We start from the raw sequence: 26,084 nt of genomic DNA on the forward strand, positions 1-26,084 counted from the left end.
ACGAATCAGGTGCATTGCTAGCTGCCCTGACGCAATCGGGAAGGCAATCCGATTCACCTGCAAAGCAATCGGCAAAGTTGAACCATGGTTCAAACTTCCCGACAACTGTCGCCGATTATCGCTGATAGGGTGAACGATTCTATAAACCCCGAGCTTTAAACTTAGTGCCCTCTTTCTTTCTTTCTTTGTGTCCATACAATCGCTACATGCTATCGCCGGCAGCTGTCGGCGATGCTGATTAGTCGGTCGAATCGGGGAGCCTTCCTGACTGTCCCGGGCACAGCTACGCAGTAGCCTACGTTTGCACTTTTGCGATTTTGAGAAAACCATGCTTTAGGCAAACGCAGCACACCGAAAAAGAATTATCGCGACTGCCACACTTTTCTGAACGTGATAAACTTTTGAATCATAGGCCTATATGTAACTTATACCGACAACCCGACATAAAAATAGTTTATTGCAAAGTACAGCCATAATATCGGCGCTGGTTCGACGACACGCTCACCCATGGTGTCCGGAGGTGGAACAATTTTTTTCGGATAAGGACTTTAAACGGTAGGCCCTTGCCCCGAATACACAATTGGCTCATGTGCACTATAAAGATGCAAGTAAATCTTACGAGACGAGCAGGGGGTTACCCCGTAGTGCTGGTGCATACAGCCCCTGTTGTGGACAGACGAGAGTAGCTGGTACCGGTTTATCCGGCCAGCTCAGACACGAAGAGACCACATAGGGGAGAAAAAAAGTTACTGTATGAGCTAGTCCACGCTTTGAGCGCTCTGATCTTTATAAAATAGGGCTATATAAATGTTATGTGTGTAAAAGGGAAGCTAGAAACGAAGACTCGCTATAGAATAAGAAAATTATGATTTTCATATATATATTAATTAGCTTAGGATATATGGAGAGGGAGAGGGATGTACCAAATAAAGAGGCATATGATACTTCATCTCTGATCAATAGTCATAGATATAAATCTATGTAGACCTAACAAATCATTAAGACGACGTTCAGCAAACTATGGGCCGCGGCCCAAATTTGGTCCGCGAAATATTTTTGGAGGGCCTGAGTCTGAGAAATAAAAAAAATTTTAAAAAAATAAAAAAAAAATAAAAAAAAAAAAAAATAATAATAATAATAATAATAATAATAATAATAATAATAATAATAATAATAATAATAATAATAATAATAATTATAATAATAATAATAATAATAAGAATAATAACAAAGATACGTTTCAACATCGAGAAAATAGTTTTAATTGAGCCGCTTCGTTGTTCAGCGATTATGCAGCCTGTACACGCTTCTAAAGTGCCGATGATGCTGTTTGCGTAATAAGAGGTTTTAATCTTAATTGTAAAGAAACCAAACCACATTGATACACGCGGTTAAGGTCTTCTGGGGCGATGCATGCTGCTAGATATGTGTTGCCACCTTATGCATTCCAATTTAAGCTATGCATAGTTTGACAAGAAGAGGTGCTACGTTAATCATGTATGATATGAGTGAAAAAAGATGTCAACAAAAATAATACTGTACAAGAACACAAACTCTACTTGCTTAGTTATTTCGGTCTCATTATTTGCGTTGTGCAGGCCAATAACACACAGGTCGGACAACATAGGACACATAGGTCGATCAACAATTTGTCGTAGAAAAAGCACAAGTGTACGTTGTTCTTTAATAAAATACTATTTAAATTATATTGGCCTACAATAAAATTTTGTTACTGATAAAACAGATAATGATGACAAACTATCGCATATACATATATCAAAACTTCTTGCCAGGTTTTAGTATGTTGGTCCCTGGCGCGGCTGGGTGCTGGGCCGTTGCTTGGTGCCTGGAATCGTTAAAAGGCCGCGAAGTAAAAAGTTTGTGGAACGCTGCATTAAGAGATTGTGAAATTTGTATTTCCTTGTTACGTCGGGTGATGCTGGTTGACTGAACTTAAAAACATTGTCAACATATTCAAATGTTACTTAAGGCTCACTTTTTTAGCATTGTGTGCTTATTGTATTTGTTTTGTTTTTGTTATTATTTTGGGCAATCCCATTTCAATTTGTTGCTTGAAGTTTTCTCTGGACATTGCCGCTTTATTCGCCAAATTGGGGACTTCGTCTGCACTTGGCATCGTTACATTCCAATGGGTAGCAGGTCACTTCGGCCCAAAACCAAATCGACCCAAACCAATTTGGCCCAAACCATTCTCTGACCAAAACCAACTCGACCCCAGACGACACTTCGGCCCAGGGGTGGCGCCAGGATTTGCCCGACGAGGGGGCCGAGGTCCCTGACGGGGGGGCCGATTCTCCCAACGAGGGGTCAGACTTCCCCGACGAAAGTGAAGTGGGCGTGGTCGACCTTCGATTAGAAGGTTTGAAAATGGTCCAGGGGGCGAAGCCCCCGAAAAAGTTAGCGATTTGGGGGTTTCAGATGCTTATTTATTCGATTTTAGAATCTACTAATATGTATAAAATACATATAATTTTTTTTCTCCCCGACAAATTGTGCTTTTTCTCCCCGACGATGGGGGTGGAGGGGAACTCTCCCCGACAGGGGGCCCTTTCCCCCCCCCCACTGGCGCCATCCGTGCTTCGATAGGAAATATGATTGGCCCTCAGATGAGGTGCAACATGTCTATGTCTGGGCACTTTTCCTTTGGAGTATATCACATATATTAATTTTTGGCAATTTTATGAATATTTTTTTGCTATGTTCGAGGGTTATAAATCAAAATTTATTATACTCAGCAAGTACATGGTTTCAGTCTTCTATTTTTGTTGTTATGTCACGATCACATAATTGGTCAAATTCTGAAAAGGAATGGTTGAAATATCTGTTCATTTAGTGTAATTTTAAAATGAAAATATCAAATTTTGACCAAATAAAATTACAAAATATTTTCATGAAAATGTAACATAAAGCTATACAGAAATAAGTTGACCGGAAATGACCTTTGGCCCGTTATTCCAGCAGTTATGTCTCGTCAGGCGGGCAGACTCTCACGGCGGGATGAACTTTTCAAAAATACCAACAAGTAAATGCAAGTAAATGGCCCTTGGCTCCCGGACTGAAAGGGGACCCGGGGGTCTCCTTTAATTACCCGACAGAGCTTTAACACTGTATGGTCTGAGTGAAGACACTGACACTAGCAAATTAAAATAAAACAATGTAATGTCACATTTTTAACTCACGAATGCCATAAGGGGCACATACAACACATCTTTTTTACAATATCAATTATACCCGACCCAAATGTTCCACAGCCGGACTCGACTACAGTCTACAATCTGAAACATAAATACTCCGAAGTAATGAAGTAAGTGGTTACCATAATCCACAGGGATTTCAAATGAAATTATAGTAATATAACATGCTACGGTACAGGGACGTAGCCAGGATTTTGAAAGTGGGGGGGGGGGAAGCCGTTATGCAAATTACGTAGGACCCCGGCGGGGTCAAGGAGGCGAATCCCCCTGTGAAGTAGCGCACTCTGAACGTTCTTAGGACTGTTTGAGAGGATAAATTGAAAATTGCAATAGACGCATTATAAAACCAGCAATAGACGCATTATAAATAAGCGCAAAAATAATTATATAATAAATCAACAGTGGCAGATCCAGGAATTCGAAAGAGAGGTGAACCAGGGAGGGACTTTCACAAACCGAGTAACCACCCATCTCAGCCCCACCATGATTGGGGCTGAGGTAAGAAAATTTATTACTAGGGCATCTCTAGATGGCCGGAAATTACACTCTCGCACTTCAATTTGAATATATTTTTCTTCTTTATTTTTCCTTAAAAAATGAAGAGGGGCCTTAAATCCACCTCTGCTCAAAACATTCTTTATCCACTGCCAGAATAGTCATAATCACGAAAAATGGACATGAAAAACCAGATCACATCCTAAAAACAAACAGCAATCACTAAGACATACATCAGGAGCCGATTCGATGGAGTTCAATGTCATACCCAGGGAAGGGCACAGATCTGTTTTGAAAGGTGGAGGGGGAGGGCATTTTGTGAGTCGACACCCCACCTCAGCCCCACAATGGTTGGAGCTGAGGTGAGAAAATAGTACCTCTAGATGGCCAGAAATGACACTTTTAGTATTCATCATTATTCAAAATGAAGTGCCAAAAAAAATTCTCATGATCTTTTATCAGGGATTTTTGACAACCATAGAGATCTTATTAATGTGTGTGTGTATACCATAGAAAACAAAGCTTAAAAACATTGTCTTTGAGTATGTACGTTACATAGGCCTACTTCAAAAATGTGATTTCACAACCACCTCAGCCCCACCATGGCTGGGGCTGAGGTGAGAAAATTTGAGGAAATGGTACCTCTCGAGATGGCCGGGAATGGCACTTTTACATAGTAAAATTCATCATCATCACATTACCATTATAGTCAAAATGAAACGCCAACAAATTTCTCATGATCTTTTATCAGGGATCTACTTAATATCCAGGATAACTTAGGCCTAATTATAGCTTACTAAGCTTTAACTATATATACTATAATATGATCAACAAACCACAATTTTTTTTCGCATTTAGCACAATTTTCTTCACTTTTTATTGCTATTAATATTATAATCAGTTATCACTCTCGTCATCATCATCATTGTTATTATTATCATTATTACTATTATTTGTAGTATTATTAAACAAACATTAAAAGAAACTTACAAAAGGATAAAAACGAAATTGGACCACAGTATCGCATTTCTATCTTAAAAGACCTGGCCTGAGATTTATGAATTTAAGATTTTTTTTAATCACGCTTAGGCCTACTATGTGTTCTATTAGGTCTATGTATAACGTGTACTGATGCATATTTACATGTTTAGAAGTATTCATTTTGAGTGATCCCAGGAAAGAATTTGTATTCGCTCAAGAATAAGCTTTAAAATTTTAACACTGTGTACAAAGGGGGGAGCCGTGGCTCCCACGGCTTCCCCCTGAATACGTCCCTGCTACGGTATTGTTTGATATTCCAATGTGGCCCATCGTAATCCAATCAAGGGTCCCAAACATTTTCTTGGCCCAATGACTTGTCGTTACGACACTGGTCGCCACAGCCTACTTCAGTTCATTCTCTGTATCCATCTTTCGATCAATTTCATTACACACTCCGGTCGAGCACGAACACCTCGATTCCTGCCTTAGTATCCCTGGACTACTGTACATCATTACACACCCCCGTCAAACACCCCGATTCTTCGCCGAATGACCCCTTTTTTGTTGCAGGCATATCTGCTTTAGTCTGTACTGTAACATAGAACCTCTATTCTCTCCTACTACAGTATATTATTCAAAGCCCATTTAACCAGAGTGACCACTCACAATTTTTGATATACCCAATGACTGGGTCGAAATTACCCAAGATTCAGCAAAAATTGCCCAAAATTACCCAAGCTTCCTGAAAATGCATTAAAATTTTAAAAATACGTGTTTTTCGCATGTATAGTTTCCCTTTTAGTTCAATTTATAAACCAATTTGGTATTGTAATTGTTTGTGTTAATTATTAAAATTAATATTCATGAGGTGATAATACGGATAGAAAAATACGCCCTCAGTCGGCCAGTGTTATCAGTAGATGAGTGATCAAGTTTTATTGTGTAATGCATTAATTAGGTAAGATCTATGGCAACGCAAATCACAAATAAACAATTCTGAACACATGTTTATAGCAATCAACAGTCAATTAACAATGTTTTAACATTGTTCTAACTTAAAATTGCACTTCGTTGAGTTTTTCTTACTTGAATGGACTGAAATATACTTTGTTACTTCTTAATTCTTCCTCTATGACAAAAATATTTAATTTTCTTAGTAAAAATAAAATACTCAAGGATTTGAACGGCATACCCAAGAACCCAAGACCAAGTCAATATACCCATAGCAGTGGTCACGCTGCATCTAACTTATTAACTCTCTCAAACTTCTCAGAAAGCTCTGTCTTGATCTCTTCGCTCGCAGCCAATCCCCTCCTTAAGATAGTGGACTGTTACATTGTATAGATAGGGGTGTAAGGTGGACTCTATCATTTTTTTTTGTTATAGTGTGATTAATGATATTAAATAATAATAATAGTACCATATCATCATCATTATTTAAATTAATGTTACCCTATGTAGGCCTAATAAGACTATATAATTCGAGCGGGCATGTTACTTAGCCTGCATCCATTGAGTACAAGTTTTAATAATCATTAAATATATTTTTAGTGACCTCCACAACAATTGCAGCCAATGACGGAAGTAATAAAAACATGTTCTCTTCAATAATATTGATAATAATATTATTATTACGTGAACGGATACGGGTAGAAATCGTTCTTTGTCTGCCAATCAGTGTACAATGGTCGCACCATAGAGAAAATATTTTCTCTATGGTCGCACGTTGTACATATTAAACCGTGGTAATCGCCGAATTAGATGTGGATGACAGCTGCGTCACATTAAATCGTATACTGTATGCTATTTATCTGTTACATTTTCAATCAGATATAAATCGTCAGATAGCAAGTGTCGAACGTCGAAACTAAAGTCTTATTTAATGATCCAAATTCACCTTCAATATGGCAGTAGCGTAACCTTTTGGTTCTCATGGTAAAGCTAGGCGGTCGGGAACCATTGGAGGCACGGATATTAATCGGCATATAGGTCTATTTTGCGAGGGACAAAGGAATTGATCACATATCGAATAAATAGATCATTATAGTGACATTTCATAGTGAAAATTATTGATTGTTTCATCAACAATCTGCAAATTTTGATCATTCTTCACTTCTCCATAAAAAGGAGAGGCTAAAAATTGACCAATGTGGAAATAAACACGTTATTATACATCAATAAATTACACAACTGTTATTTGTAAACTCGAGCAAGATAATCACTGAAGTGGAACAATCTAGTATCCTATAATAGACGACGTTGATGAAGACGATATTGATGATAAGGGTTTTGGTGGTGGTGTTGATGATAATGTAAATAATAATAGTGATAATGTTGATTATGATAATGATAATGATGGTGATTATGTTACTCATAATTTGAAATATGATAATGATGATGATGAGAAGGAAGATGATCGTACAGACGATGATGATGATAACGCTGTTGATGTTGATGATAATGTTGGTGATGGTGATCATGATAAAGGTGATGGTGATATTGATAATGATTTTGCCAATAATGATGATAATAATGACGGTGATTACGTTACTGATAATTTAAAAGATAAACCCCTACGATGATAATGATAATGACGAAGAGAAGGATATAGGATTGGATATTGATGATGATGAGGTGGAGGATAATGATGGTGAGAATATTTATGATGACGATGATGATGATGACGATGATGATGATGATGATGATGATGATGATGATGATGATAATGTTGACGACAATTAGGAGTAGGTGGTGGGAAGATGAGGAGGAGAAGGCAGAGGAAGATTAAGGTGACATATTGATAATGATGGTGAGGATGATGATAATGTTTATTATTTTCATTTTTGTATGTAGCACACTTTATTCAAAAATTGAATACAAGGTACACAAACAGTTTCCCAAAAAGAATAGAATAGAAATACATTGACTGTTAAAAAGCCTGGTGAAAAGAGCTATGATCTTGTAGGAATTATATGTACACTAAAACAAAAATATCGATCATAAAACTAAGCATACATTAACACAGACAATAAGCAGTGAAGCACAATAGATATATAAAACAACACACACATAAACGCAGACATAAAACAAAATGAAACATACACCATTGATAAAAATCTTCATGATGCTTTCTAATTCTATATCAATCATATTCAAATTTGAAAAGAACTAAATTCTCTATTGACACAGCAACCTTTACTTTCCCAATATCTTGTCCTAGACCCATCACCAACACTGCTGTCAAGATTGTTACCTGTTAATATAATAATGGTGTTATTTGCTGTGGAGGCGTTGCGTTATGAATCAGTCTAAAAAGCTTATCGAAACCGTAACAGGATGCTGGCTCATTTCTTGTTCATTGTGATCTTAAGCAGCAACTTACCAAGTCACGCAGAATCTTAGCACAAACAGCCAGAGAAAGTAAGCAAAACTGTTTGGAAGTTAAGTACCTGTCAGACTGGTACACACACCAGTTACACAACAAACTGAACAGACCGGTTGGGAAATGTTGAATACGACCTTGGTAGTAGGTACGTTCAATTAAGCAGTTTGTAAATATTCATAAATAAAATAAGTGTATATTGCAAGGTAGGGATATATATATATATATATTTTTTCTATATACATGCATATGTAATAAATGTGATATTGAACGTTATTATACAACATGGTTATATAAAATTATCAATGATTTATTTTATGTTAAATAAATATTTTTTTCAGTTTCCATTTCATTCTCTTAAGTTTGCTATCATATTTGTGTCTGATATTGTGGGCTTGTACTGATCCGATTACCAAATACAACTCATATTTACGATTTCCCTCCAATTTCAATGGTCTTTAATATCGTTAAACGTTCAGGTTTATAACGTCCTAGAATTTTATATGGCCAATTATGTGTTTGCACTTTGAACTAGAATGACAACCTGAGAATTAAACTATAATGGTGCTTTTTTTTTTTTCCTTGCAACAGGTTGAAGTTTCTAAGGCGTGGCTAGAAGGAATCAAGTGCTGAAAATGTATAAAATGTGTGTTCCAGGATTTATAGTTCTATGTGTATTCTACCCATGTATTGTTTTCTCGAACTTTATTGCCCATGAGAAACCCAAGAGTGTCACAGTGGTCGAGGGAGAAACTGCAGTCTTTCACTGTCATATAACTGCGCAAGTGCGCGAGAGTTACGATATAGCGTGGTTTTCGGAAAGCCGTAACGCGTTCTTGAGTAAAAATGGTCTGATGCGTCACCAACTAAGCACAGATACAAAAGTTCGATATTCGATCACAAGATCGTTAGCCCATAAATTCGACCTAAAAATCGACAATGTTAAAGTTGGGGACGCAGGAAAGTTTTTTTGTATGTACGCAAGTCAAGACTCCCCCTTGCAGATAGGATATTACAATACCGTAGGACCGCCTGCTGAATTATTTGTATTGGTGCCGCCGACTGATAGTTCTCCGAAATGTATGATTAATTATCTTTCACATGGAGATGTCGATTTTGTTTGTGCATCAGAAGGCGGTACTCCAACGCCATTACTTGAGCTCTACATGGGAGATATCAGACTACAACCAGAGCCAGATAGTACAGATCACTTGGTTTATGCAAGAATTAGGTTAACAGAAAAACAGAGAGGAGTGTACTTTAAATGTGTATTAAACAGCCAAGCTTTACAAAAGTCAAAATCCTGTTCTTTGATACCACTCCCTCCTATCGTCCAACTAACACCAGAAAGGGGAATTGTAATAGAAAATGGAAGTATAACATTCAACTGTAGTTCTTACGGCCTAGATAACCCAAAATACGAATGGAAAGTGACACCTAATTTGATCCTTAGGCTTCCATTCTCTTCTGAATTGGAGCTGGGGATTTTTACAATCCACGGAGCCCACCTATCAGACAACGGGTCTAAAATAATGTGTGTAGCTACTGAAGTAAATGGAGATATGATCGTGAGTGAAGAAGCAACTATGATAGTAGAAGAAAGAGTTATCACCACTCAAAGAACCACTCAAAGAACAACGACTATTGAACCCACTACTGAACTCATGTTTATACCGTTAAAACCCAAAGCAAAGCCTAACGCTGCGATAGATTTCTTTCAAAATAATGTACTTATTTTGGCTGTTTGTGTAGCTGGTTTATTTATTGCGTTTCTTTCAATGATAGCTATCGTTATAATTTGTAAACGAAAACGAAAATCGTACGATGTTAACACTAAAGTTGACGAAGTTCTCGTGGATAAAACTTACACACCGTATGAAAGTGTCGATCAGAAAATACTACTTAACGCTAATTTGTTTTCAGAAATGGATAAAACAAATGGCCATACAAAGCAAAATTCTGAGAACGGAAGTCCAGTGGTTTCACCAGCTGAAAGCCCTACACGATCGCTTCCTCCCTCCTCGAAACGTTCGCCAACATTCACTTCGAAACCCTCCCCATGTCAAAGTGTAGAGCAATCGCCTTGTACCAGTCCGACAATACTCGGTAGTAGTTCAACTAGTAAACAATCGACTCCGCTGTATGCAAAACCTATGAAAGGAGTAAATCAGCTCAAGTCTAACGCACATCACAAGCCTCCCACATACGCTGTGCTTCAGAAGCGTACATACGCCTTCCATTTATCATTGGAAGATATTACCGGAACCCGTCCTTCAGATGATCCACATAGCTCCACAGACGATACTAGCTGGAGTCGGAATAATCACGGAAACGAGTATGCCGAACTTACAGACGTAATACCGACAAAATATATTGACAACGGCAAAAAATACGAAGAGATTTCACCAACTAATCATGTGGACCCAACCAAGTTAAACGTCGAGGGACTTAAATATGCAGATTTGGAAATAAACAAGCATTGCACTTCTGAAATAAGGTCCGATTCATCAATGAAAACACAGTACGCAGAAATCGCTACACATTGTGACGCAATTTAACTTCAATGACGCATTTTAATCACAAATGACGTAAACGCTAAAGCGGTTTAATAATAAAGAATATCATATGATCGCCATTTGCGTCATGAGTACAATCAAACATGAAAGCATTATGTCAATGTCTGTTTCTCTAAGCAACATAAAGCTGTAATTGAGCAACTGCCAAAATGTTTCACTATAACATCGTTGAAGGGAAACTGTACAATAGACCACATATGCAATTATTTTTAAAGTTAAATACAATGTAAAATAAGATTACCTTTATACAGTTTACTTATATATAATGTATAAATCAGTCCTAATTATAGCAATTATTTTTGTATAGATTACAATTTAGCTGATTTTGCCAAGAAGCGAAAATAAAATATTTAAACGCCTCGAGAAACGTTTTAATAAGGAAATAAATGATGGGTTCTATCAGATAATTTAATTTGGGAGTCTGCTGAAAAAAAAACGAAAGTTTTAAAGATAATGATTCAATTAATTGAACCAACTTTAATGGATATTCCAGCCCCTTGAATATTGTTGCTTAAGTTCCCACATAAACATCAGCGTAAAATTACGCACACGCGTGCGCTTATAAAGTCGCTATATATGTGGGACAAGCGAATATTCCAGACCCTCTTCTGATTGGTAAGTTGTAAGTTCGAGTGAAACCTTGGAAAGGCCGACCATTATTATTGTATAATAAAAGAATTTATATAGCATTTACATTATTTGAATTGAATAAAACAACAGAGATAAGTGTTTGTGAATTCCATGAATTTCTAAGATAATATTAGTCCACTGTTCTATTTTCTCTATGGTTCTACTGTATATTTTGTGTATAATTACCATGAACAGCCGCCAATGGCACTAAGTTTAAGATTTAAGCAATCTATAATTCTGGCAAAACAAGCCAAACCAGTCACTCGTCGCAAAAATCTAGTTATTAATACAGGGTTTAACAGTAAAATGAGAGCTATAAAATGGTAAAAAATCATTTAAGTCTGACATTTCGTTATGAAGTTACACGATTTTAAACATACAGCTGTTTAAAGAACAACATTTGAGAATTCAGGCTTCAAAGTTTACGATTTCAGCCATTTCTTAGGTACAAACCATCACCAAATTAAAAATAGTTTTATCATTGAAAATGAAGAAAATAACATCATAGCATGATGTATAGATATATAAAGGTTAGTTTAGTGCAATAAAATAGATTTCCAAAATTTTGACATTCCAGCATGTTTTGGCCATTATCTCCAAAACATGATTTGCGACGAGTGACTGGTTTGGCTGTCTTTGCCACAATTGCTATCATTTGGCCATAGTATCTACGACTTGGCCTACCACGAATAAAATCACCGTCATCGTCCTTCATTAGGGAGCTTTTTATGCATTACGACGTTGTTCTCTTCCCCCAAATACTAGGACGTGGATAATTTGGGTCGAATCCACACCGTGCGGAGAACTCAGGATGACGGTCAAGGATCTCATTCATCTTCACCGTTAACCTATACAGTAGCCCAGTAGACTATAAGAGGCTACAGTCACTTTCTCAGAAACAAATCGGGAAAACCTCAACATTTCAATACGTTTTTAATAATATTCAAACAATGTAAATCGATTGTAAATTAATCGATATACACAAAAATATAATTGAAAAAAAAATCGGGATATGAACACGAAATTAATACGCTGTTTAGTAACCGAATTAAAAGTTTTATTTGCATCCCTTACACAAAAAAAACCACATTTTATACTATTAAGGTAGAAGTTTATTTGAAAATTTATTACAAGAAGATGAACTGTACAGGAGATAATTCAGTGAAAAGTCAAACTTACGAAAATAGCATATGCCATTCATTTTTTTAAAGAGAGTCACGCGACAATTAAATGATAACTCTTAATTCCTTATAAAACTCGCATCTTAAAGTGTTTAAAAATACTCTTATATTGGCTATGGGAAATCGCCTAAAAAAGTCACGACAATCGAATGAGAACTCTTAACTTCTCATAAAACTCTCACATCTTAAATTGTTTAAAAATTCTCTTATATTGGCTATGGGAAGTCGCCTAAAACCGGGTTGAGATAGCACCTGATTTAAACGTTTTAAACGATAAATTAATAATACTGTACTAAACTGTTGATAATTAATTAAAAATAAATCTGTTTACAGTTACAGTACTTCAGGTGATTCAAATCTATGGTCACTGAAAACAAAGGACACAGGGACTATTGTATTCAACAACTTACGAATTGATTGATTGATTGAACAAAATCAGGTTTATCAGCAGTGATTTTAATAATATGACAATTCGATCGTCACTTAGGACAGTAAAATGCTGCAGATGTGAGCATCACATCAAGGCTTTAAAATGAGGAATAAATGTCAAAACATTATTCATGTATCTAAAGTTGGTAACTAAGCTTATCTAAAAATGCTGGGTTAGCATTGCTGAAAATGACGATGTGTTTAAAGCTTACAGCAAGCCAGTCTTCGAATTGAATACAATTTTAACTATTTCATAAAAGTCTGGCGAAATTGTTAACAATAAAAAAAACATTCCACACACAACAGTTGACACGCACCAGTTCATAAATTTATAAACAAAATTTTTTCAAAAACTTACAATTATACATATAAATATGCTAGTAAATATCTCTTATATTATGGTAATTCTTTCTCCTACAGTAAGCATGTTCATAATGAAATTAAAGTGTCAAAAAGTTATGCATACTACTCATATATGTGACCATAATGGACCTTGGATATTGTTGCTTAGGTTTAAAAGATCGACATCGGAAACATACTTCCTGGCTCTGTTTTGATTGTAAGTTTTTTAGCATGATCGACACTCTGGAAAACTCCATTATACACATGGGCTTTGTCCCTTCTCAGCTATATAATTATGATACTACAGTAGATAGATATAATAAATACAAATGACAGACATGGTCACTTTTACACATAGGCCTAATTTGTTTGTATATGTACATATATACCATAGACATGCACATTGTTACAATCTCGACGACCTTCTATCACATTAGGATATCCGACTCCATGAGGTTTGTTTTCACACCATACAAATAGATATAATCTATATATGACTTATATCTGGTCTTTATCTGTACCTCAAAAATTCAAACAAGAAAGCATCAAGAACAAAACCTTGGTTCTCTTCAAAAAAAAAACAATACAGAAGCAGAACTATGCTTTAATCTCACACAACTTTACTTATGCTGCAGGACAGTAATTCAAACTTTACTCATACTTCAACCAGAAGGTATTCCTCAATATTATAATAACTATTATCATACAAATTAACAATTCATTTTACCAAGTCGCCTGATAGAAGATTCCCGCCATTATTTAATATATTGTACTGTACAAATGTTCATATAAATATGGCTTTAACTTTATCATATTATCACATATTCTGAGATATTAAACTCTAAATACAATGATAAAATAAACCTCCACAAACAACTGCTAGGACTTTATGTATACATTATTTTAAAAATGCAGACCATTTATTCATCTATTTAGCACTCCTGGAAGCATGATTGGATTTCCCTGATTTTGGGGTGGTTGTCTTTTCAGCTACAGCAAGCTTGCTTTGTGGACTGACATTCTGGTGATGTTTACTTTCAGAGTTTTTCTCCTTTTGGTGACGGTGACGGTGGTGGTGCCGACTTTTTATATCGCTCTGTGTTTGTTTCGTGCTGTTCTCTTTACTCTTTAATGGGGTCGCATCTCCTGACCTGGATGGATCATCTGAAGCAGGCATATCCTTATAGTTGATGATCAGTGTCTCAAAGACCAGGTCTCTGTGTTCAGTTGATGATGAGTTACTCACATTCCAAATCTATTGGAAAATACAGAAAGAAAGATGGAGGTGAGGGTAGAGGTAGGAAATCAACCCATAAATTGCAACGTCATTTACTTACATTTAAACCTAAATTAGTATTAAATGCAAAGAACAGTATGTGAAAAGAGCGTGAGAAGTTCGGAAAGTGGACAAAGTTTGGAGAAAACTGAGGAAGAGGAACAGCTTTAGTATTTGGTGACCTGGGGAATGGGGAACAGGTATCTGGTGACATGTGGAAGAGGTAGATCTTCAGTTATCTGGTGATCTGGGGAAGGAGAAACAGCTTCAGTATCTGTTGCGCTGTAGAAGAGTTACAACTTCAGTATCTGGTGACATGGGGAAGGGGGAACAGCTTCAGTATCTGGTGACTTTGGAAAAGGGGAACAGCTTCAGTATCTGGCGACCTGGGGAAGGGAGTAAAGCTTCAGGATCTGGTGACCTTTTATTATCTGTTACCATGTTAAGTCTTCAGAGCAGGATATTATACATATGTCAGAACAAAAATGTTATTGAAGTGGGAAGAAAAGTTACAATTGTTTTAGCATAATCATAACAAATTCCTCAGTTGTAAAGTGGTGTTGCACTATTTGTCAGGTGTCATTGTCTGTTGGTGCATTTAATGTTATGTGAAACACAAAGACATGTGACAACAAGTGAGTCACCACTGGACAAATGATGACAAACAATGAAAATCTACAAAAGAAATTTTGTTCCTTGTTTCTCAAAAGTAATCCTGTTCAATCAGGTAAACCTCAAAGTTATTAATATTATCACAGCACACATATAGTAACATATAATAATTATTATTATTATCATCAACATAACTTTATATTGCAATATTAATTAATGTACATAATCAGCATTCTTATACACACCTGATACTGGATCTGAGATTGAGAATTTACTGTGTCTGTATTTTTTAAAGTTGATGGTGTTGCCTTAGAAACAGTTTCTTTAAAAACTTCTGCAATCTTCTTAGGCCGAACATAGTCTGGGGTTGACTGAATATGTATCAGGGGTGACTGCACATCCACTGGGGGTGACTGTACATCTACTGGGGGTAACTGCACTTCCATCGGGGGTGACTGCACATCCGCTGGGTCTGACTGCACATCCGTAGGAGCCGACTGCAAAACCATAGAGACTGACTGCATATCTATCACAAATGACTGCATATCGTCTGGTATCATGTGACTTTGTGTTGATGACTCAAGTAATTCAAGGACCTGGCAATGATAACAGAAATATAATCAGAAAATATTTAAATATATATATATAATTATAAACCTAAAGTTTCATTATACAGAGTACCTCTTAAAGACATTATCAATACAGATCCCCGACTGGAAGGATGGTACATTGTTTACCCTGTGTACATGTACCTAATCAGTGGCGGCTCTAGAATATATTTTCTGGGGAGGCTAAGCTGTCCGACAGGGGGACTTGAGCTCGTAGGCCTGAGTTGGGGGAAGGGGTTGAGAGGGGATCCCCAAAGAGATTTTTTTAAGAATAGCAACTTTCGGATGGCCAGAAATGGGACTCTCAGACAGTGACAGACATGTGTTGGCTTGGTGTGGGCCTATTTTTGTATGTTTTCTGGTCTGACTGCTCGATGACCTCCGTCTGACGGGGAACCCTGACCTGTCCATCTCGGGCGACTTAAGCCCCCCCGGTCCCCCTGCTGGCGCCGCCACTGTACCTAATAACACATGTTTATACAAAAGAACTCCATAAACTACATTTCATAAAGTTGTAATTAATATATATTCTAAATTGGTCTGTTAACATTTAGATTAGGTAATGCATACCTTGGTTTCCTCTTCTTCAATTTCTACAATTTCCGTCTGTTCGATAATAATTGTTGGCTGATGGGTGAAGTCAAGCTTATGAGCAGGTTCCTGAGGTTCTGGCTGGTGGGTGGAGTAAGGTTTATCGGCAGGTTCTAGCTGACGGGTCAAGTTAGATTTATGGCCAGGGTGTTGTTGTTGGGTGGAGTCAAGGTTGCGCGCAGGTTCTGGGCCATTAGTGGAGCTAAGGTTTTTAGTTTCTGGCTGATGGGTTGAGTCAAGTTCATGAGTGGGCTCTGGCTGATGAGTATAGTCAAGTATTTTCGAAGTATCTGGCTGATTGGTGGAGCTTAATTCTGTGGGTTGAATGGTAACATCTGCAATTTCTGTTTCCAGCTCAACCAGTACAGTGGACCAGATCTTTTCAGGTGATGGTAATGGTTCCAGAGTTGTATCCACCTTCTCTTCCACAGGAACATTTTCTTCATCAGAGGTTGCTGCAAGCAATCAATAAAAATCTTTTGCATTGTATATAGAGAATCAATATTGGGTGGGAAATGCTTAAAATCACAGCACCAATAGTTATCTACTCTAATTTTCATCTTACCTACGTCTTCTGCATTCTCATTGTTATTTTGGAGACCTGGAACCAGTTCGTACATTTCAGACCCTTTACTACTGTAATCTACCAGTTCTGGTTGATCAATAGTCATAACACCTCCAGAGCTTTCATAATCATCACCTTAAGGTGAAGTGAAACATCAAAATATGCATTAATGAAAATGTTTCATCCAATAAACTGAACATGTATTAAGCAATTATAATCACTATGGATATTCTTCTGACATGCCATAGTTCATTAGATAGGAAGAATGAGGATTAAGGTTAGGGTCAAGCCAGCTCCATCATTCAACACCTCAGATTTACGTCAGGTTGTTGGAACAATATCCACAATGGCCATTATAATATATCAATCTTATATTGCGCATCATGCCCAGAAAGACTTTCAAGAGAAATGCCCAGTAATGATTTAACACGTACCACCCAGGTTTAAAATGCAGTGTTTGAGGTCAGGGCTTATAGATGAGCCATTGCACCTTACATCCAGCTACTAATTCACTGAAATAGTGGTTAGTAAACTATTGTTTATAAAACAGTCCAGTCATTATTAATTTTCATTATTTATATTTTATAAAACAATAACTACAAGGTTACAATAGCTTCAAATGGGCAACGTCAAAAGTGACTTAAATCACTATAGAGTGGGGACCTTTTACAAAAACAAAGAAATGCATGCAATGAAAGTGACATTTTCTATGCTTTTTAAAAATTATATAGAGTTTAACAGTTAAAATAAAATATTCTTTCATTCTAATAAAATACAGAGTCTTTGTTATGTGCTTTCAATTGTTTTATGCTATATTTTTTATCAGAAATGTAAGTATGGTCATATTTACTTTGCAAATTCAAATGGATCTCTGTTGGTTGGCTTGTCCAGCTTGCTTGTTGGATCACAGGTTCTTCTGGTTTAGGGACCTCAACTGGTTCTACAACAGCAGAATATATTGTTTTAGATTTGTAAACTAATCACACATTAAAAATATATACAGTATTCATATTATACATTTTGTTTATTTATTTTTGTTTTTTAATATGATTCGTGGTCTGAATACTGACAGCACCTAGAGACAATTTTATTTTATTGTGCACTCTTCGGCCATTACCATTATAACTGTAATTTTAGAATCATTTAATAGTGGAAATGACAGAACTATACTATGATAATGGAACTATACTATGATAATGGAACTATACTATGATAATGGAACTTCCAATAATAATAAATAATTTCCTTCACATCCAACAGCAAGTACACTCACCACTAACAGACTGGAACGATGCTTTAACTTTGGGATACACTCATCCTCTCCTATCCTAATACTATACTACTGTGTAACTTTCGGGCCTACAAATAATATTACAATGTTGTTTTTTTTTTTTCAGTTTTGTTTGAACCTGGCTCCTAGTAGCTTCTAGGTCATACTGTAATATAGCAGATGGCAGTCTTTCTCAGTGTGTGTATTACTTTACCCCACTAAATAATATTAATCATACTATGGGTAAAAAATATAGCTTTGTGGGGATGGAAACGTAAATACCTGGACATGAAGCCAGCGGAACAGCATACACTGAAGTGGAAGACTTGCAAGCAGCTACCTCCATCTGACAAACGCTGCTGTACAAAATGTTATCGCTGCCGCAGACGCTTGTGCCGGTGCTGATGCATGTGCGATCGCATCCACAGACATTTACATGCTCATCCTCATTGCAGTCGTTTGACAGAGTGTTACAGTCATCATCTGGAACTGTTACAATTTTATATCATTTATATATTTGGGTATATTTTATTGCGTAAAAGAAGCTCACATACAAAACAGTCTGTTGCAGCATACGCTGAATTGAAAGACTGAGTAAAATTACAAAGATGTAAAATTGGAAAATAAAAATTTACAAATCATTATTAAAATATTGCAATTATTAAATATGAATACAGATGAAGTCACAAATTACAAAGACAGGTTTGTAAATCATAAGTTTTAGTTATATTTTATAGATAAATCTATTTCCTTTTGTGCTTTAGGTGATAAATCTAGTCATGAAACCTAACTGAATAAAAATTATAATTAAAACAATGAAATAGAAAATAAAATGTAAAATAAATGATAACACATAAAAATATTAATAGCAATAATTAGTAATATATATTGAAGTGTTCAGAATTTCAATCAGTAGCATCAAGCTATTTATGACTCTTTAATGATTGCTGCGGTTTTTTTTTGGTTTAGATTTAATTTTTAAATTTTAAAGTTGTTCAATTATTTTGTGTAGGTATACTCAGTATGGGAATATACTACAGGTGTTTTCACCCAAGTGGACAAATTTCACTCTCCACAACGATTCTTAAAGACATCGAGAAACACTGCCCTCATGACCATTTGTACACAAATCCAAGAAATTCACCTAAATCTCCGGGACTTGATGCCGAAATCTCTTTCCGATCAAGATCTATGTCTCCACAGGATTCTTCTGGAGAAATTGGCCACAGCTTCACCAGTGATAGGGATTACCAGTTGAACTACAGCTTGGATAAATCATCTACAGAGGAGTCATCATTTTTCTCTTCGAATATAGCAACTCAAAGAAGTCTAAGTGACAGCTGTTTGCTTGATTTAACCACAAGAGTGGGAATGCAGAAAATTAATAATCAGGGTGTTAACTGTCTCACGCAAGACAAATTGACCTATGAACTTGGGTTAACATTCACAGACTACCGTTTGAATTGTACAGGTTTTGCAAGTATTCTTGCTGGACAATACGACGTGGCGAAGGAGACAGCTTTAGCCAGCAGCAATCTCGACCAGGCAACTTCAGAAAACCATATAGAATCCACTCCTTCACAGGGTAAGGTCTAATAATAATAATAATAATAATAATAATAATAATAATAACTGAGGGTCACTTCATGTAATCTGCAGCCAGTAAACCGGCGTACTTCCATCTATCCACGACAGGGGCCGGGTGAACCAGTACACCGGGGTAACCCCCTACTCTTCTCGGAAGATGTACTGGGTTCTTTAATGTGCACATGAGTCAAATTGTGTACATTGGGCCTACAGTATTTAATAATGTACTGTAATATCAATTTAAATATTTTTATTTATTTAAATTGCACTGCATGGCAGTATAGATGTACCTATATGATAGAACTTAATTCTCAGAAAGTGTTTGTGACCCCCATGTAACCCCAACCCCCACTAGACGTTTGCTGAAAAAAAATACTAAAATGATTAATTAAAGTTACCTTGAGTGATGGCCATGCTTCTCAGAATTCTGACAGCTCTGTTGGATGCCTGGCTGTCAAGTCTAACCAAAGCATAGGCTGTGAGGGCAGCAGTGTATGGGCTGTCTCTTATACACATCTTTCAAGGGGGGGGTTTATTCAAAGCAGGGTGTTTATTCGAAAACATACTGAATATGGTAAGTAAATGGAAGGTGTGTGGAGCAACCGACTTCATTTACTTTTAAAGAATTTTGTTTCTTTTTGAATTATAAGAGCACAATTAAATACATAGATTTATAAAGCGCTTCATACCAAAGTCAAAAAGCGCTTGAGGTTAGACTAGTTTAAGTACAGTATCTTCCTTCTCCATTAAGGGTCACTTTGCTACCAGTCAACTCTCCTAATATTAAATATTTATGTATATGAAATTTGAATTAAATTGAAATGACACCGATTATGTGAATTAACAAAACAGCACATCGCCCTCACCTGTAGCAAGCCACAACCTTCTCCTTCAGCTTCCACAAACATCATATTTGGAATCTGGGGGATCTGAAAAATGCAACAGCGGTAACAATATCAGCATTAGTCTGTTGGAATGAAGTTGTACTGTAACACAATGATTCTTTCTCATGATTAAACACAAATGCACTTTGCCTGAATATCGAACAATACGCAGGCCGTGTTCTTTGTCTTTTTCTTCCCAAAATTTAATCATCTCTTTTTTGGATTATTACATTACCATTCCAGTAAAGTTTATGACGACACTGTAGAGTACATTTCTTAATATTTTGTAATCTTGGTAATACAGACAGACAGACAGTAGTGGATATATTAACTTCTTTGGCGGAGGTAACAAGCCTAAAAGAAGATGAATAATAAAAGTACTCACCGTAACATGTTGCAAGACTTTGTTGTTTTGGTTGTTAAGTTCAAAGGCTGTCTCTTATACACATCTAGATGTGTATAGAACCAATGCTTTAAGACAACACTAGTCCTTCCTCAGTGGCGAGTGAGTATATAATTATATATTAATATATATATATAGCTCCTATTCTTATTGTTGAATAAAGACAAAATATAAAAAGAATGTCAAAAATACTTTACCTTATCTAGACTTTCAAAGTCTGCAGTAAGACCTGTGTGGAGCGATACCTCTAGTACAGCCATGTTGGAGGAGCCTGGGTGGAGCCATCGAGTACAAGCCTGGATCATAACAATATCCTGCTCCACACTGTTATGCTGCAACTCGTCTTGACCATCAGCAGAACGTCTCCTTCGTAAAGAATTCCTCATTTTCTTTGAATCTCTCATTTTAATATTCAATTTGAAGGATTGTTTGGTCGTTGGATCAGGTATATTGTATTTAACATCAATCTGTATTCAATAATAAATAATCTAAAAATAATGCTGTTATGTTTAACAATTTTAATTTATTCAATTACCATATTCATTCAAATAAAAGCCCTGGGGGTTTATTGTTGAGAAGGTTTTTGAGGGGGCATTTATTCGAGGAGGCGTATATTCAAGGAAGGCGTATACTTTTTTTGCTGTTAAATGGATATGTATATACCCAAATAAATGCCCCTTAATTTCACTGTAAATGTGGAACAACAACACATAATTACCTTTAAAATGTGTTATTTTGTGATAACAATGACTAACCAGGTTAAAAAAATGTAATTCTGCTGCAGTAGAACATTAATAGAATGTGTTGAATATGATGGTACTTTAATTAGATTGTTTGCTTGGTTAAGGAATGTTTATTTGTTGAAAAAATAAATGCCTCAGTGCCTTTATTTGAGGGAGGTGTTTATTTCAAATGAAGCTCTAGAGGGTGTGTCTATTCAAGGGGGGCGTTTATTCAAAGCAGGGTGTTTATTCGAAAACATACTGAATATGGTAAGTAAATGGAAGGTGTGTGGAGCAACCGACTTCATTTACTTTTAAAGAATTTTGTTTCTTTTTGAATTATAAGAGCACAATTAAATACATAGATTTATAAAGCGCTTCATACCAAAGTCAAAAAGCGCTTGAGGTTAGACTAGTTTAAGTACAGTATCTTCCTACTCCATTAAGGGTCACTTTGCTACCAGTCAACTCTCCTAATATTAAATATTTATGTATATGAAATTTGAATTAAATTGAAATGACACCGATTATGTGAATTAACAAAACAGCACATCGCCCTCACCTGTAGCAAGCCACAACCTTCTCCTTCAGCTTCCACAAACATCATATTTGGAATCTGGGGGATCTGAAAAATGCAACAGCGGTAACAATATCAGCATTAGTCTGTTGGAATGAAGTTGTACTGTAACACAATGATTCTTTCTCATGATTAAACACAAATGCACTTTGCCTGAATATCGAACAATACGCAGGCCGTGTTCTTTGTCTTTTTCTTCCCAAAATTTAATCATCTCTTTTTTGGATTATTACATTACCATTCCAGTAAAGTTTATGACGACACTGTAGAGTACATTTCTTAATATTTTGTAATCTTGGTAATACAGACAGACAGACAGTAGTGGATATATTAACTTCTTTGGCGGAGGTAACAAGCCTAAAAGAAGATGAATAATAAAAGTACTCACCGTAACATGTTGCAAGACTTTGTTGTTTTGGTTGTTAAGTTCAAAGGACTTCTCTAAGTTGTAGTTTCCAGTAGCCAGGGATATGGTCAAGTTAACACCACCAACATAAGCTAAGGTTGCATACTCAGCCAGAGCCTGTAATGCTATACATGTATCCTATATAATATTGTAAGTAATAATAATAATAATAATCATAAATAATCATAATCAATCAATCAAACTTTCATTGTCCATTGCACAAATGCACAGTATTTACAATATCTATGACAATAATAAGCAAATAATATTTCTGATAATCACAAATATACATACTTTAAAAATAATAAACATTAAATAGATAAATAATATCAAAATAAAAACATTTATCATTATTATATCTATTTAAATCTTGGTGTAATGGATATAATTTTATCTCACACTCTGGCCAATTGCTTGTGTCATGAGCATAAGGCACTATATTGATGTTGTCTTTCTCTAACAAGGAGTAAAAGTGGGTCTAGTAGGTTTGAACATCAATGCTCTGATTACTTGCCACAATGTTTTGGAACTCTCCACCCCCACCCACTCCAAAAGAGCTGTGTATCAGTACATAGGTCAACAGTGACAGGGGTACTCATGTGAAGCATCTAGAGCCTGATATCATTTTTATATATTTAATTTATTTATTCAACATGATGTTTAATACTGTATGTTTCATAGATTAGTTTGTTAATGTGTTTAAATAACAGATAAAATTTTACACGTGATAAAATTCTAAAAATATGAAACATTATTGTTATTTACCTGGGTTGATGTAAACCCACCGAGGGCGTTCCTCTGCTGGGAAAGCCACTTAACAATCGGCAGGGCCGATGCAATGTCCCCTAGAGCTGTATATGTCAATAATCCGTAAGCTGTCATTTCAACTTCAGCCGAGTTGATGGTCTGTTTTATATCCTCAAACCCGCCAAACCTGGCCACTGTTTCAATTGGATCACCTGTCACTCGCCATGATGTGTAACCTCCTAAAAATATAGTTATATAAATATATATATATAACTTACAATGTAATGTATTGGATTTATATAGTGCTTTATACCTCTTGGTCTCAAGTGCTTGAAGTGTTGACTTGTTCGTACAATACATTGCTTCTCCCCTACGGGTCTCCTTGTGTCTGAGACCCGGTATCAGCTACTCTCGTCTATCCACAACAGGGGCTGTACATACCCGAAGTTCTCGGAAGATGTACTGGGTTCTTTAATGTGCACATGAGTCAAATTGTGTACATTGGGCCTACAGTATTTAATAATGTACTGTAATATCAATTTAAATATTTTTATTTATTTAAATTGCACTGCATGGCAGTATAGATGTACCTATATGATAGAACTTAATTCTCAGAAAGTGTTTGTGACCCCCATGTAACCCCAACCCCCACTAGACGTTTGCTGAAAAAAAATACTAAAATGATTAATTAAAGTTACCTTGAGTGATGGCCATGCTTCTCAGAATTCTGACAGCTCTGTTGGATGCCTGGCTGTCAAGTCTAACCAAAGCATAGGCTGTGAGGGCAGCAGTGTATGGGTCATCTACATGCTGGATATTTTCTTCAAGAAATTTATTGGCATTATCAATAGCAGCTATTTCATCAACAGACTTAATTCCAGCCTCCAGTAATGCGATCACTACATATGCTGTCAGTGACACCTTCCCTTTTACACCGCCCTATAAAATTCATTTTTATTTTATTATTCATTATTATTTAATGTCGACATTCTAAATATACCTTTTATGAAGTAATATAAAATCATTTACTGGAGCTGTCAATAAGCAGGTGAAATGCTTAGCTCAATTTCCAATCCTAAGCTCATTAAATGGGAGGTGTCTTGAGGCTTGTCGTATGCCAGGTCAATTTGAGATACTCAAGAAAATACATGGAGCTTGCAATGCCTAAACCAGCATCAGTGAACAACACCAAAAGAAAATTGAATTTTTAATATATTCATATTCTCCGCTTTTTTTTTTTCTTATGCTAATAATACCCAGTTTAATATTTAGCGACAGTGGTTTTGGGATGGCCAAGACTCATAATTAAATGCAGGGATATTTTGAACAAATATTGGGTTTCAATGTTTTGAGTTTATTTACTTTAGTTTGAAATTTTTTAAGGTACATTTTTATAAAGCTCTTTTTCAGAATTGATAGAAAAACCAACACAAAATTTATCAATTGATTATATTTAGTGGCGATTTTCTCTAAAGTATGTTTTTGAATTTGAAAATTATTTTGCTCTGGTTATCACTGATTTTAAGAATAAAATAGAGCCTATATAGACATCTATCCAAATATATCAATAACCCCTTTTTTTGTACGACTCATTTTATCACGACAGCTCACATTATGTGCTGTGATATTAGGAAGCTCTTGATTTGTTTGACGACATGAAGCTGGAACGGAATCACTAATACGTGACCATCCTACCGGGCGTCCTACGTTCTCTGCATGTGTAGATTTGGCCAAATTGCGTCCTAGAATCTATGCAACGAGAACTTAATGTTTTCGCATGCGCAGATGAGTTTTAATGGCGTCATTACGTTCTACGTCCTACCATCGTCGTGCAATCGAAAGCTCCCTAATAACAATTTGATAAACTTAGCCAGTGGATATGTAATTGTTTCACTCACTTGGATGTCTTTGTTAAGAACTCTTCCAACCGGAGGAAAAGATCCATCTGGAAGTTGCTGGTTTATAATCCAACGCTTGTTGCTGTCCAGTAGTGTGGAATCGATGTAAATGAACGGCCGTGATTGGGCAAATGACTTCAGGACGAATGCAGACAACCACATGCTTCCAGAGGAATCTCGCTGACCAAATGCACTGTAGGATCCGTCATTATGTTTGTATGTTAGCTGTCTCTGGTAACCTTAAAAGGAACCATTAATTAAAATTTATTAGATACCATGTTTATTGAAGAACAAAATAAAGATAGAAAGCAAAGTTGCAGTCCAACATGTTCATCATACATTACATGTGAATGCACATGATTCTATTGTTCAGCAAATGGGGCTTGCAATGCTAAAAACCAGCATCGGTCACCAAAACAAGAAAATGAACATTTTAACATATCTTTCTCCACAATTATAAGCTTTAAAATGTTAACTCATACTGGAATCAACTTTACTATTGCCAAAGTTATGAGCAAAAGTATTACGGTTTCTCTGGACTTAGTATCAATACTGCCACAATCTTTAATACTCAGTTAAACATTGTGACAATGCACTTGTTTTGGGATGGCAAGCCTTAAATATATCAGAATATTCATTAGGCTTATGTTGTATCTTAGCCAATCACAAGACAGATAATTCAGGATGTTTAAATTTTTTACAGGCAT

The 26,084-nt window shown here is 36.1% G+C and overlaps 2 protein-coding genes across 3 annotated transcripts in view; one reads left to right on the top strand and one right to left on the bottom strand.

Annotated features, from left to right (window-relative positions):
• The first annotated feature begins 7,931 nt into the window (after nt 1–7,931).
• Nucleotides 7,932–11,608, top strand: LOC117109816. Of its 2 annotated transcripts, none has more exons than XM_033252248.1 (2): nt 7,932–8,279; nt 8,665–11,608. In XM_033252248.1, the coding sequence occupies exon 2, from the start codon at nt 8,709–8,711 to the stop codon at nt 10,629–10,631; it is 1,923 nt and encodes a 640-aa protein (XP_033108139.1). In that variant the 5' UTR covers nt 7,932–8,279; nt 8,665–8,708; the 3' UTR covers nt 10,632–11,608. The 2 variants fall into 2 exon arrangements, with proteins under 2 accessions (XP_033108139.1, XP_033108138.1); XM_033252247.1 differs by having other exon boundaries at nt 7,932–8,221.
• Nucleotides 11,609–12,314: 706 nt separating this feature from the next.
• LOC117109803 (C3 and PZP-like alpha-2-macroglobulin domain-containing protein 8) overlaps nt 12,315–26,084 on the bottom strand; it is a 49,505-nt gene continuing 35,735 nt past the window's right edge. Inside the window, exons 28-41 of the mRNA XM_033252223.1 lie at nt 25,378–25,616; nt 24,178–24,418; nt 23,498–23,718; nt 22,715–22,870; nt 22,312–22,374; nt 21,225–21,494; nt 20,607–20,669; nt 19,298–19,382; nt 18,436–18,642; nt 17,734–17,823; nt 16,884–17,018; nt 16,298–16,773; nt 15,365–15,715; nt 12,315–14,486 (exon numbers count right to left, since the gene is read on the bottom strand). Coding sequence (XP_033108114.1) covers nt 14,160–14,486; nt 15,365–15,715; nt 16,298–16,773; nt 16,884–17,018; nt 17,734–17,823; nt 18,436–18,642; nt 19,298–19,382; nt 20,607–20,669; nt 21,225–21,494; nt 22,312–22,374; nt 22,715–22,870; nt 23,498–23,718; nt 24,178–24,418; nt 25,378–25,616 — 2,924 coding nt within the window. The 3' untranslated portion in view covers nt 12,315–14,159. The remainder of the gene's footprint in view (nt 14,487–15,364; nt 15,716–16,297; nt 16,774–16,883; nt 17,019–17,733; nt 17,824–18,435; nt 18,643–19,297; nt 19,383–20,606; nt 20,670–21,224; nt 21,495–22,311; nt 22,375–22,714; nt 22,871–23,497; nt 23,719–24,177; nt 24,419–25,377; nt 25,617–26,084) is intronic.

Source organism: Anneissia japonica, unplaced genomic scaffold (genome assembly GCF_011630105.1).
Source record: "Anneissia japonica isolate Jap-2015-1 unplaced genomic scaffold, ASM1163010v1 scaffold288289_len232728_cov185, whole genome shotgun sequence".
Taxonomy (NCBI): domain Eukaryota; kingdom Metazoa; phylum Echinodermata; class Crinoidea; order Comatulida; family Comatulidae; genus Anneissia; species Anneissia japonica.

Coding starts and splice junctions, on each gene's coding strand:
- LOC117109816 (XM_033252248.1), top strand. CDS start 8,709: ATGTATAAAATGTGTGTTCCAGGATTTATAGTTCTATGTGTATTCTAC.